Source organism: Gavia stellata, chromosome 5, assembly GCF_030936135.1.
Source record: "Gavia stellata isolate bGavSte3 chromosome 5, bGavSte3.hap2, whole genome shotgun sequence".
Classification (NCBI taxonomy): Eukaryota; Metazoa; Chordata; class Aves; order Gaviiformes; family Gaviidae; genus Gavia; species Gavia stellata.
This window is the reverse complement of record NC_082598.1, coordinates 9,874,071-9,887,186: the sequence shown is the minus strand read 5'-3', so window position 1 is coordinate 9,887,186 and position 13,116 is coordinate 9,874,071. Positions and strand designations below refer to the sequence as shown.

At 36.6% G+C, this 13,116-nt stretch overlaps 2 protein-coding genes across 2 annotated transcripts in view; both read left to right on the top strand.

The window, feature by feature from the left end:
* The first annotated feature begins 1,796 nt into the window (after positions 1-1,796).
* HAUS3 (HAUS augmin like complex subunit 3) lies at positions 1,797-8,797 on the top strand. The gene is made up of 4 exons (XM_009818334.2): positions 1,797-2,776; positions 3,901-4,337; positions 6,059-6,287; positions 7,572-8,797. Exons 1-4 carry the CDS (start codon positions 1,850-1,852, stop codon positions 7,803-7,805), a joined length of 1,827 nt encoding a protein of 608 aa, XP_009816636.1. The 5' UTR covers positions 1,797-1,849; the 3' UTR covers positions 7,806-8,797.
* Positions 8,798-9,299: 502 nt separating this feature from the next.
* Positions 9,300-13,116, top strand: part of POLN (DNA polymerase nu) — a 103,272-nt gene continuing 99,455 nt past the window's right edge. The window contains exons 1-2 of the mRNA XM_059817958.1: positions 9,300-9,315; positions 10,464-10,607. Coding sequence (XP_059673941.1) covers positions 10,478-10,607 — 130 coding nt within the window. The 5' untranslated portion in view covers positions 9,300-9,315; positions 10,464-10,477. The remainder of the gene's footprint in view (positions 9,316-10,463; positions 10,608-13,116) is intronic.

Genomic DNA, 13,116 nt, shown 5'->3' with positions numbered 1-13,116 from the left:
CCTCTGCGGAACGACGCCGGGGGGGGGGCGGTGCAGGCGTGGGCGCGCAGGCGCAGTCGGCCGCTGAGCGGTAGCGCGCCGCCCTCTGCGGCGGGAGGCCGCGCGAGAGTAGCGCGTGGCGGGCGTTTCGAGCCGTTGGTGCTGCTGGCGGCCGGCGGCTCCGCCCCCTCCGCGCGGGGCTCGGCCCGGCTCCCTCTGCCTGGGGCGGGGACGCTGCCGACGCGCTTCCTCAGTCTTCCCGCCGTTTTCCGTGTCCCCCCTCCCCCCCTCCGTGCAGTCGCTGAGGCAGAGCGCTGTGGTGAGTACCGAGCGGTGTGGGGTCGGGGCTCGCTCGCACCGGGAGGGGGGCAGCCGCCGCAGCGTCCCCTCTCCCCTCCGGCTCCTCGTCCTGCCCTGTCCTGCTGCGGAGCGGCTTTTAGCTGAGATCCCCTTGGGGCTGTAGGCAGCAGCTGCCTCAGAGTTGGGACCTGGCCGGCGGGCGTTTGGGCTCATCGGCGCTGGGAGAAAGCCCCTGAGGGCCCTACTCGTGCGGGCTGAGGCGATCGGGCGTCCCCGTGCTGGGGAGGGGGATCGTGTGGAGCTTCCTCAAGGGTCCGAAGATACTACTTTTGGTGTTTGATGGCGGCGTGAGCAGCAGTGCCAGCGTGCCTTAATGATCTGCATATACATACATAAAGCTATGTGCGCTCCTTTTTATTTATTTTGACGGCAGCCCTTTTTTAGCATGGAAGGCAGAGGGCAGTTGGAAGGCTGCCCTGTCACATGAAACTTGCATAACGAATTGTGTTTCTTATATAATCTGTAACTCTTAAGGTAAATCAAATACACACAGACTTTCAGAAGGACGCATTTACTTGTTCAGCACTCATGCCCTCTTGGCCGGCTGGCAAAGTGGGGTTTTCTGGTGGAATCTATGTTCTAGAAACAAAGTATTAGGTAATGCCAAACTAACCCCCCCCCGGATATTATCAGAGTATTGCAGACAAGGCATTCTGACTTTCTTGATAATTTATCCTATTCTTTGCTGTCTGTTGTGCTCACTTTAGGATCCCAAAGCTGATGATTTGTATGCTCGGAAACAGCAAACTCCTTTTTCTTGCAACTTTTAAATTGTGACTGTTTTCACAAGAGTATTCACACTGATCTTAATTTTAATTTTTTTTTTTTATAATTGATCGAAAACCTGCATTATTATGTTGAGGTATTTTTATATTAAAGGATTTCTTGTTCCATTTCCAGAGGAAATTTTAAAATGGAGATTTAGAAGACAAGATTCTGCTTGCCGCTGAAGTAAAAAAAAAATCTTTATAAGCAAGATCTTGAAGTGCAGTGTAACATCACTGTAGTTTTGTTTTTAGAACAAGCTGAAAGCTCTCATTTTGGAAGAGTTGAAATGATTGTGGGTGGGTTTTTTTTCTTTAATGTGAGGAAAACTATATACGTAAATCACTTTTGCAGGCCAATGATTTACTCAATATTTACACCTCTTGCTTTTAAATTAATGGCAGTATTCTATTTTAATAGTAAATTTATGTGAGTTAAGGAAAAACATAAGTGTTTGCAAAGATCAGGGATTTAATCGATGTAAAAATATGTGTCCTGATTTGATGAACAAGAAATATTAGGACATCCCTGAAATAAAAATTGTTTTCTAGTCTTCGAATAGCCACTCTAATCCAGAACAGCATTCAGTTTTCTGGTGTGATCTGACACTTCCTTTTTCCTGTGCAGACTCTTTTTATTAAAATACGGAATATTCATTTAAAATGACAAAAAAATTACAACTGGAATAATACCCCAGATTTTTTCATGTACTTGTACTTTTCTGCTTACAAAAAATATTTTAACCATGAGCTGTGGAAATGATTTTGTGGAAACTCTTAAGAAAATTGGATATCCAAAAGCAGATGAGCTTAATGGAGAAGATTTTGACTGGCTGTTTGAGTCTTTGGAAGACAAATCATTTATGGAGTGGTTTTGTGGATATGTAAACGAGCAGCATGTGGTATCTGAAAAAGAACTACAAGATTTTGATAATCTTCTGGAGTCTGGTAAGCCCATTTTGGAAGGAAATGCACTGGATGAAGTCCTTAAAACCTTGAAGCCCGTGGATTCAAAGAACAGTAGCCAAGAGGAGGAGGAGGAAGAGGAGGAGGAACTAAAGAAATTAGAGGATGAGCTTCAAACTCTTCAGAAGTTAAAAAAACTTCAAATTCATCGGCATAATAAGCTTCAAATGATGGTTTCTGCAAATAGCCATATGTTGCAAACATTAAAAAGCAAAGAGGAAGAAGCACATAAAGATTTGAAAGAAGGACTGGAAGTGTTTACTGCAGCAAATAATACGCTTAATAAGGAACTGCTGTCTCTTATGGATGCAGCTAAGAAACTGGCCTCTTTCTTCACTGCTTCAGATTCAGAACAAGGGTCAGGTCCACATCCAGTGTTTTTTTCCCAACTTTCTTTGGACAAGTATTTGTCTCAGGAAGAACAAAGCACTGCAGCACTTACCTCATGCATAAAAAAACATTTTTATCAAGATATGTCTGAATGGGTTGAAAATTCACATGAAGGCAGCTTTCAGCTTGCAGATATAAGCAAACAAGTCACTTGCGATGAGACTAATCAAGTTTGTGAAGAGAGTCAAGAGATTGCCAGGCTCCAGACAGCATATATTTGTGCTCAACATCAGCTAATTGAGATGCAAGCTGAAGAGGAGAGCATGAATTCAGCTATAAAATGTGCGGAGAGCATGCTGCAGTCCTTAAAGAACAAGGTAAGCCGCAAAAAGTGAAGGTAGTGGAATTTTAAACAGGCCGACATGTTCAACTGGATTGAGTAAAAGGAATTGCAGAGTTATTATTATTTCAGCTATTTTTACATAGTAAAATTGCACTTTTATGAAGTTTTAGTCTTGCTTACAAAACTCCTCTTGTGAAATAGCTCCAGTTTCTATGGTTAGAAATTCATCGGTATGGCAGAGTACCTTTAACTCTACTTTCCAGAATTACTACCTTAAAAAACGTAGAATTTAGTAGTACCTTTCCAGTTTAGTTTAACTTTGAAATTTCAAATTATAATTGACTCTCAGTTGTCTATACAACAAACAAAAGTTTAACTTTGGTTGAAATTTTGTGGTATTGAGGAGGTAATATGATAAATGTATTCCTGTTTATATTTCATAGCATAAATTGAAAAGTTTCAGTTCACTGACTTTTTTGAAACTCAAGTATTTGTAATACGGTGACATTATGGTGACATGTTTTAAATCCCAAATAACTGGATCGGATAGTTGAAGCCCCAGAAATCTCTCAACAAGTGAATGACAAGCAGATATGACTACTGGAATTTAAGAATGTGAAGAAATTGTAACAGAAAGAAAAATACTAGCTTTTGCCAGTCATGGACTAACTTGAGGCATGTCAGTTTGTATATTTTCATTTATGGATGGATGACTAGCATATAGGGCTTGATTGATTAGAGTAATTTGAAAAAGATCGATTCTGATAGTAGTGTTGATAGTCATCCGACGGAATATAAAAAATCGTGTTTGCATGTGAGGTTTTGGTTAGACATGCTTGAAATCTGGGTGCTAAGTAAAATACAGCTTTTCTATTTTTTCCACAATATACTATGTCCTGGTCCTGCAATAGAATGAAATTACTATTTATTGAAATACATTTATTTGATATCTACTTTTTAAATCCATATTTCTGTTATGTTGTAAAGTTCTGTAAAACTGCTTGTGGAGTCTTCATTTAATTTTGTAGATACCAAAGATGCAGTGATTTTTAACGTAACATAAGTACATGAATCTTGTGTGAACTGAAGAAATGTGCTAGGGAAGTGGCTTGGAGAGAACCATGAAGAAACTGACGACAAATATTTTGGTTTATGCAGGATATTGGAAAACAAGAAAACCTGGATGCCAAAATATCTAGTTTAAATGATGAAATTTCGACAATTAAACAAGAAATAACTCAGATAAACAACGAAGAGCTGCTTCCCCTTCTGAAAGAGAATGCACGACTTTTCAGTGCGCCGGTGGTGAAAGGATACTTGGATCGTCAGGTTGCTCAGCAGGACTGTTATGCTTCAAGACAAGATGAAATATGCAGGCATTTGGTAAGACAGAAATCATCATTTGAACTTATTGAACTAGCCTATGAAATGGAGTTGAAGAAACATAAGGAGATCAGCTGTCAACTTGAGAATTTGGTAGCATCTCTGAAAGAGAGTGGTAATGAGTTGCAACAGAGACTACAGGTGATAACTGAGCAAATTGAACATGCAAAGCCAAGGAACACTATTAGTTCAAAGGATGGTTTCTCTTGCAGGTAAGCATTATAGTCACTATTGAACTTTGACTTACTTTGAAATAATATTGGGGAGATAAAGGCTTAGCTTGCCTATTCTATTGCTAAGTTCTTATTACTTAGTTCTTATTCTATTACTTCTATTGCTAAGTTCTTATTACTTGCTATAGCTAATTAGTATTTTGAATTCTTCTAAACTGAAGCCTTCAAGATATGAGACTTACCTCTTATCATTTGAAATTTTTTTCAGGTTTGCCTGAGGAAAAACTGTTCAATTATCAGTCTTGTTAGTATTTCTGAAGCATTCCTAAGCAATATCCAGAATATAATGGATGTTTAAAGCCAGATCTGTCTTATATGGTGCCCTGATCTAGGACCTCTTGAAAGTTATTCTAGAAGTATAGATGTAGACAGCTGTTAATAGCAATGATTTCCCAGATCATATGCATGGCCTCATCAGCTTAGCCTGCGAAAACGCCCATGTGGTAGAAGAGAGGAGTGACTCCTTGAATATATGATACATGTTTAGCTCATTTTTGCTGCTTGATTTGCCATCTGGCTTCAGTGTCCTGTCACCCATGTAGTAGTCTGGATTTTCACCATCTAATTAATTAGGTCTCCCTGTAGCTCACATGATACAGTAGGAATGTGTGCTGTGTTGCTGTCACTTCAAGACTCTAAATATTTTGATGAGGTGTATTGTATAATTATAGATGTGTTAATGTCAGACTTTTCCTCCTCCTTTAAAATGGTGCTTTAAGTGTTTTTTGATAATTGTTGAGTGTTAGCTGAGTATGGTCTCGCGCAGTGAATAACTGCAAAAATTAGGCAGCATTAATTTGCGCCCATTGTGTGTTTGCATTGGCAACTTGGAACATTTTTGTTCAGGTTTATTATTAAGTCTCCAAATCACTGAATCACAATGTTGTCTGGCTACTTTTTTGCCTTTTTTTTTTTTTAAAAAGGCATGCCTTAGTATTTATGATTGTGAAGGAAAGTTGAAAGAGTTAGAAACCCTAAAGGGTTTGTAAGCAAAAGACACTTGAAAGAAACTCAGTTACTTTTGAAATATAGCTCCTGCTCTTATTAAAGCCAATCAGATTCTATATTGGGGCTCAACTGCTGAAGATTTTAATATGCAGAGGTGGTACCAGCAACCAAGCAAAGTTATCTGTAATCGTATTAGACTCTTCCTGATGCAGTGTAAGGGTACAGTTTGGTACATCAAGTATTGCTGTCTTTTGCATGACTCCGTAAATAATTGGAGAATGTTTTAGCAGTCTTTTCATAGATAGGAATTGGGAAATACTCCAGTAAGCTTGAAAATGTCATAAAGATTTCTCTTATTTCTTATTGGCCATTGAAGTTTGCTGTTTTTCAGCACTTAAAAAATTGTATCTTACTTTGCTGTCCTTGAAATGCGGAGAAATAGTTGGCAAAAGCACATTGTCAACTTCTATTGGCATTCATTGTGTACTTATTAACTGTTACTTTGGTATTTCACTGATGTTCATTTAATATTGAAATATTTTGGAGTCCTATTAATCACGTACTAGCTATATATAGATAGAATCATTAAATCAGTGGGAGATACAGCAGTGTAGTAAGAGTAGCCTGAGCAGTACTGTCCTTTACTAGTCCTCTGTCTGACTTCTCAACATGAAAATCTTCTCTTGACTAATAATGCCAGGAGTGCTTAGGAAACTTAAAAATGCTTTTGTGTCTAACTTCATTTGTTACAGGCTATATCAGCTTCTGGAAGGAGAAAATAAAAAACAACAATTGTTTAAAACATACAAAAGCCTGGAGCAAATGGCTCAGAAGTTAAAGCAGGACTGTGCTACAGTACAAGATCAGCTAGCAGCATCTTCTCAAGAACAGTCTCTCCTTTTGTCCAAGCTAAAAAGTGATGTAGATACCCTTCATGATGCTCTGTATCATGGAGGAAATCAGATACAGCTCAGTAGTCAGGTAAGCCCTTATCTAGTTAGTAAAATTATTACATTCATGTGTGTCATGTTGTTTTACTGAGAAAAATGTAGTATGAAGGCTGTAGACACACAAACTGGCTCCAACATGTCAGCAACAAATTTATTAGCATAATGATGGTGAGCCCAGTATTTATATTGTTCTTACCAAATATTAGATTTTGTAAATGTTGGCAGGTAATAATTTTTTTGTTTCTGAGCAAATTGTTGCATCTAACTTTTATTTTCTTTCAAAGGCATATACAGTCATGTATTACTAGTAAGTTTATGGTGTGGGAAGTATGTCGTTTGGATATGATGTCACTGGAAAATTCATTTAAATTTCTCCTTATTTCAGATGGGCTTTTTTTCTCCTGTTACCTGTAACCCCTGAATACTGTGGTTTGGCCCCCAAAAAAGCCTGGCCATGGGTAGCTCATTTGGACAAAATAAGAGTATCAGAATTTTGAAGGACAGTTGTAGTAGGACAATCCTGCTACAGAGCTCCCAGGTGCTGGGTTTAGAGTCTCTTTTAAATGGGAATAGGGGTTGTTCAATGCAATTTGTTATGTTTTTTAAATAATTGTAGATATCTCAAAAGCGGATTGAGGGATGTCTTCTGTTACATAATACTCCCTTGGTTAAATACATAAAAATGTATTTAACACTTCCATCTGTCAAGTGAATTTGCAACATATAGAACAGTTTTTATTAAAAAATGAAACTTTGTAATTGGAACAACAAGTATTTAGGGATTACACATTATTAAATCAATAAAATACCTTTTTATTGATTCTCTTACCTCTTCAAGTTACCTCTTAAAACATAGTGACATCTCTTTCTATTGCTACTGTTTATCAAGAAAAGTAATTCCTTTAATAAGGAAATAACATGCAAGTAGATGACTAGCCTACTTACACTGAACTATCGTAAGAATAACAGTTGGGAAAATTGTAGCTGGTAATTATTGATTTAATTTTAAAATTGAATTGGCTTATTTCTTGTGGGTTTTGTTTGTTCCCTTTTAAGATTTAACTAGCTATGAAGACTTGTAATTGATTTGGAAATGTCATTCAACCATCTATCTAGTTGAGGGCCAGATTCTTATGGTCTTAACTCATCTGGTATAGTAAACGAGTAAATGAAATAACGTGTTTCTAGTTTTTATGATGACTCTTCACTTACAAATGAAAGTGGCTTCCAAAAGCAAAACGTGTTTATAGTTCTAGTTGAGCTATTGTATTAACAATATAAAAGTAATAATATTTTGTCTTGTATTTTTTGTTAGGAGCTTACTGAGCAGTTTCATCAACTAGAAGTTGATTTAAATAAACTAAATCAACTTCTTATGGATCTGATTGCTGATGTGAAGTCAAAGAGAAACTTTTTAGAGTCCAATAAGCTGCATCAGATGGAAAGAAACTTGTATGTGTATTTTTTCAAAGATGAAGACCACTTGAAAGAGATGGTGGAGAAGCTTGAGCAGCAGTCTGAGGCTAAAGCCAGTGGTCTGGAAGATTAGAATTTCACCACCAGTGAAGTTCTTAATGTTTAAACTTCAGTGTACTCTTAAGAAAGGAAAACATGTTAATGTAAACTGTCCACGAGTTTATGGAATGATAAGTATTAGCTTATCAAGGCTAACATTTATCTATCATTGCAATTTATGTTTAGCTGCCACAGTTACCAAGTTTGGATTGTATGCTGCTTTATGGCTTTTGGCATCTGCCCACCAAGTTCAAATCTCAGTTTTGTCAAAGTTCTTTGATAAGAAGTAATACATTGGTTATTTGAACGAATTACATTCAGGCTGCTCTGCTGCTAGCCTGTACGTTGATTTCCACTGCACGCAGCATAGCAGAATGCTTGAGATAACTTTTCTTGCATGCTAAGAACCTTTGATATGTGAACTGAAAAATAAATACGGAGAAGGCATTCCAGGTTTTGGACATGAACGTAATGTGTTCCTTCTGAAGAGAGTTCTCCAAGGCAGATACTCCGTGACTGTTTCCCTTACAGTTCTCCGAAGAAGAATTCGTTTTGTTAGAAATGTGTTGGAATATGTGCTGGAATCTGTTCCAAGTACCAAGACCATCTGTTTTAAGACCATTCTGATATCTGTTAATTTAACTTATGGCCTATCGTCTCCACTGAAACCAGTTCATACCCATATGGGCTCTTAAAAGAAAAAGAATTTTAAATTTACCCTTTGGACTTTTGAGTTTGCTCTATAATTTATAATGATAGGCATTTCAATTCAGAGTCCTGATGCTTTCATGCTTCTGCTTTCATGTGCATTGTTAGACTGTTTATCAGTTTTTTATATAGCTTCCTAAATATACCAATGGAACTAAACACTCTTTTATAGTATGATAACTTCCAGTCTTTTATATTTTGATGGGATCAGCTGTGCTTGCTTTCAAGCGTTGTACATATTGATGAAGGTTAGTAAATGAGTTTTAACTTCAGTAACAATAGTCTTAAAACTATTTTAATGCAGACTTTTAACTTTTATGTGAGTATAACTTATTTTTAAATGTTTAATTTTTTTAAAACTTACTGGTTGGATGTCTTTATATCTGGATTTCATGCTGCTTAATTCTATACACTGTGTCTATTATTAAATGCCGAACACTATAAATTCAGTTCAGTGTTGTCAATATTTATGGTAAATCTGTGTGTTGGTTTTAGGCGTATTCTCATGCATAGTGTCTTGTTTATATTTAGTCTGCTAGGTTCTCATTTTGATACGCCCCTGAGGCTTTAAGACTGCTGCTTCCCACCCTGAGAAGTCAGGGAGTGTTTTTACCCTGTGTAGGAAGGAAGTGTTGCTCTTAATTATGAGTTAGGAACAGCTGTGCATGGGGAAGGATTATACTTCTGTCTTCAGGAATGTCATGGGAAAGAAAGCCATTCTGCCCCTCTCTCCCTTTCACATGCTTACTGTAAAATTTGAGCTAGATAGATATAGCCAATACTAATGCAGCCTGATAGATGTTCCTCTTTGAATCTGGATACAGATGTTTGTACTTGTAAGTATCCAAACTTGCAATCTGCCTATGATCTTGAGCTAAGAAAAGTATTTCTATGTAAGCATGAGGAAATATTATTTACTTGATGGTTAAACTGTTAAACTTGACTTGAAAGTCTATTCATGTACTTGATTTAGTGGGAGAAGACCAGAGTAACAGGACTCCAGTTATTAACTTGTATAGGAATAATTTACTTAACAACAGTTTTTGGTAGAGCAATTGACTTGTACACTTTGAATTCTTTAAATATTTTGAAAATGTTGTATGGGTATCTATCTTGTGTTTGTGGTATGTTTTATGCATTGTTCTGGTCTAACTATGTAAAACCAATAGTCATCAGTATGGACACCATTGTTTCTAATTCTCCCATGTGTGTTGTTTCTAGGGGCTCTCCAAGTATTTAGTATGTATTATAGAGTATGGCTACAGGTCAACTGGAAAAGCAACTACTTTTCAAAAAAGGGTAAAATTTAGAACAGGAATAGCTGCAGTCAAAGCTTGTAGAGACTTTAGGTGTTGCTGACCTGTTTCTTAAATTGACAAACTATGGTAACTTTTAATGTTTTTAATATTTAATAGTGCTTGAGTACATCAATTACACAAAGTTTAATGAATAGAGGTCTTTTATGATAAGTATTTTCTGAAATAACACATCACTAATGTTTGTATATCATGATAGTAATACTTGTTTCTTTCATCTTGTGTTGGTTCTATTTTGGCAGTTGAAAGGTTTTTTTCTTGATAAAATCTGAGCACCAATAACATTAGATGTATGCATACAGTAGATCTAGACTCGTTTAAAGACATTGAGGAAGGGGAAAGTATTTCAGACATAAATGATAAATCTTGTTTTATTTGTCAGGTTTTTTATTAGAAGCTAGCTTTACTTAATAGGACTGCTTAATCTTTTTATCAGTGTATTAGGACACTATTTCAAAGAAGTTTCACTTAATGTTTTTTGTAAGTTATTACAATTTGCTAATGTTTATTTACATTACTTAAAAAACTGATAGGCATGTCAGGGAGGAAATGTCTTTTTCTATTGAGAATGAATGGCTGAATGTGTTTGTCTTTAATTTCAACAGAATGTAAGTGCAGATTGTTTTGTGGCCCTGATATAATGCATAATTTGTGTGTTCTGTGTTTAGGTTTAGTCTTAAAAATGGAATGGTACACATCATACATAGGATGTGAGACTTCTAAAGTGCCTTTATCTGATATCGCTCAGAGGATTATGACAGCTTTGCAGTCTATTCCTGTAGGAGTTCAGACTAGCAGAAGAAATAACCAGAGTGAGTAAATCTTAGCCTGTTGAAGTGTTTCTATTTTCAGTTGAAAAACTGAAATCCAAACAAACAAAACAATATCAAACCTCTAGTCCCTGTTTAAAAAGAAAAAAAGTGAGAGTTTAGGTTTCCAGGTTTAGAAAAGAAATTAAGCTGAAACTGTGACATTTGCTGGGACTTTTCTGATTAAATACCACTATGTGAGTGCATGGAACTAGGATATTACCAGTACCCTCAATTTCATTATTTTTTTTCTTCCTATTCCTGCTATGTAGTATAGAAGTAGATGAGAATTTCAAGCTATTAATTAACTAATACTGTAAATTAAATGTATATGTTAACTTGACTCTGGACTAGATATTTAAAGATCACTAGAGGTACTGGGAAGTTGCCAGAAGGCCTGTGAACTCTCCCGACTCATGTCTGTCCCTTAAACACATGTTCATTAACAACTCGCTCCTTGTGAAATTCTAGGGGGAAAAGTGAACAGAAGTCCCCGTGGTAGAGCAAACTAGGTAATGTCAAAACTGCCTCAGCAGATCTTTGACTCTGTTGAGCAAATCTTACTCAGAATGTTGTGAATACTAGGGAGGTTTTACAAGATGGAATTTTTATTCTCAATTCTGTGTATTTCATAGTCTGCCAGTCTTGTAGCTCTGGAAAGAAGTAGATAGAAAGCTAGAGTTTTGTTCAATTTCAGTTGTCTGTTTTCTCCTGAGAACTAGATCCTGGAACATTATCTGGTCAATGGGATTTAAATCTAGCATTTGTTTTTGTATACATGGTGTTTGTTGCAGCCTCAGTTTTACATAAATAACCATTCAGGCTCTTCTTTAAGTAGTAAAGTATTGTATCAGTGGAGCCTGATGGTGTAGCAGTGAAAAGGGTAGTAGTTCATTGCTGTGTAAATCAGTGATACACATGTGAAGAAATATGGCATGGGTTCATTTTAAAATGGAACATTTGGACCAAAACCCAGCTTATTTTAAAGAAAATCAGATATCTTTTTAGATTCAGTTTAATTGCCCTTCTACTTCTCTTGCTACCTTGTCATTTTCCCTTCCTTAATTCTCCTGTGTAATTTTTTTTTGTCTTAGACTTGGAAACTCTCTATACTGTGTGATACCTATGTAGGGTTATGTTGTCCGCTCTTGATCCATTCACTCTCTGTCAAGCTGTAAAATTACTGATTTTCTTTTTATTTTTTTTTTTTTTTTTAAAAACACCATGAAGGTGCCTGGTATCTTTAGCCAGATGAGCTTGCTGTCATTTTTGTAGTGCTGCTACATCCTTATTCACTGGGGAGTGAAAGAACAGTATAAGCATTTAGTGGCAGCAGGTCACATGACTAGCTTTTCTTGCTCTTGTTTTCCATGTAGTAATTACAATTGTTTCTAGTGTATAGGATTAAGAACAAATTTATTTGAATTGCTTTTAGTAAATTGCCTGTATATATAGCTTTAGCTGATCAGCGTGGATCTGGAGTGAAGAAAAAGTTTGCCTTCCTTAAAAAAAACAAAACCTGTCATGTTAGTTGGTCTGTTTCAAACTGTATTGAACTGTATTTTATTGGTAGGTCCTTAAAGATTAAATTCTACTTACTGGAAAACCTGTTTGTCTTTAGAAGGTAAGTATTGGGTTCAAATAGGACAAATATCTGTGATGTTAAACTAGCGGGTGAAATTCTGTGGTTATCTTGGCAGTGGAGATTGTAATGGTTCCATCTAGACTGAAGGAGTTTGAAGGCAAGGATGGGTTTCTACTGCCACCTGGTGATACTTTTCCATAAACCAGAAATTTGAGGTTGCATAGCTCTTTAAATACTGAAATACTGGATACTGTGTGCTGAAGGAGAGAAATGTAATCCTCATCATCTTCTCCGGAGGGTGAATTTGTCCAGAAAAAGTATCTAGCTGTGAAACAATTAAAAGCACTGAATGTAAACTCAGTTACTATCATTCTTAAATTATAATTTTATTGATGTAGAAAGTGTCAAGAAAACCAAATCTAAAATGTTTGAAGCTACAAGTACAACTATGCCATATTTGCTATTCTAACAGCTCAGGTTAGAAATCTGTGGTGGAGATAAATAACTGAAAATACACATACACCGACATGAACCTTCATGTAATACTATAAAGTAACAAGCTTAGTTTCTTCTGGAGACTAAGCTCGTCTTTAAAAATGCTTTTTTATTATTTTAAGCACAAGGTCCTGGTTTGCCTAGATAAATTTTTTCTAAAACAGTTTCAATAAATAGAAATAGATCACCTTATGCTTTGTTTTACATTGGTCATCAGCACATTAGATTCAGAAAGTGTCTTGTTGCTGGTAATGCAAATTTTGTAGCTGAAAACAGCAATGGAGTGTTGTACTCGGTATGGACCAGGAGTTAGAAGGGCACAAAAAACCACATATTTTGCCCATGAGGTGTCTTTTGGCTGGGCAGTAGAAGAATCTAGAGATAAAGGAATCCTAACTAATTGCAAACTCTGGAGAGACCTGCACTTCAGTG

Excerpts from the sequence above, each read along its gene's own strand:
- HAUS3 (XM_009818334.2), top strand. The coding sequence starts at position 1,850 with ATGAGCTGTGGAAATGATTTTGTGGAAACTCTTAAGAAAATTGGATAT. Across the intron at positions 2,777-3,900 it reads TGCAGTCCTTAAAGAACAAG|GATATTGGAAAACAAGAAAA; the intron begins GTAAGCCGCAAA and ends TGGTTTATGCAG. Across the intron at positions 4,338-6,058 it reads AAGGATGGTTTCTCTTGCAG|GCTATATCAGCTTCTGGAAG; the intron begins GTAAGCATTATA and ends CATTTGTTACAG.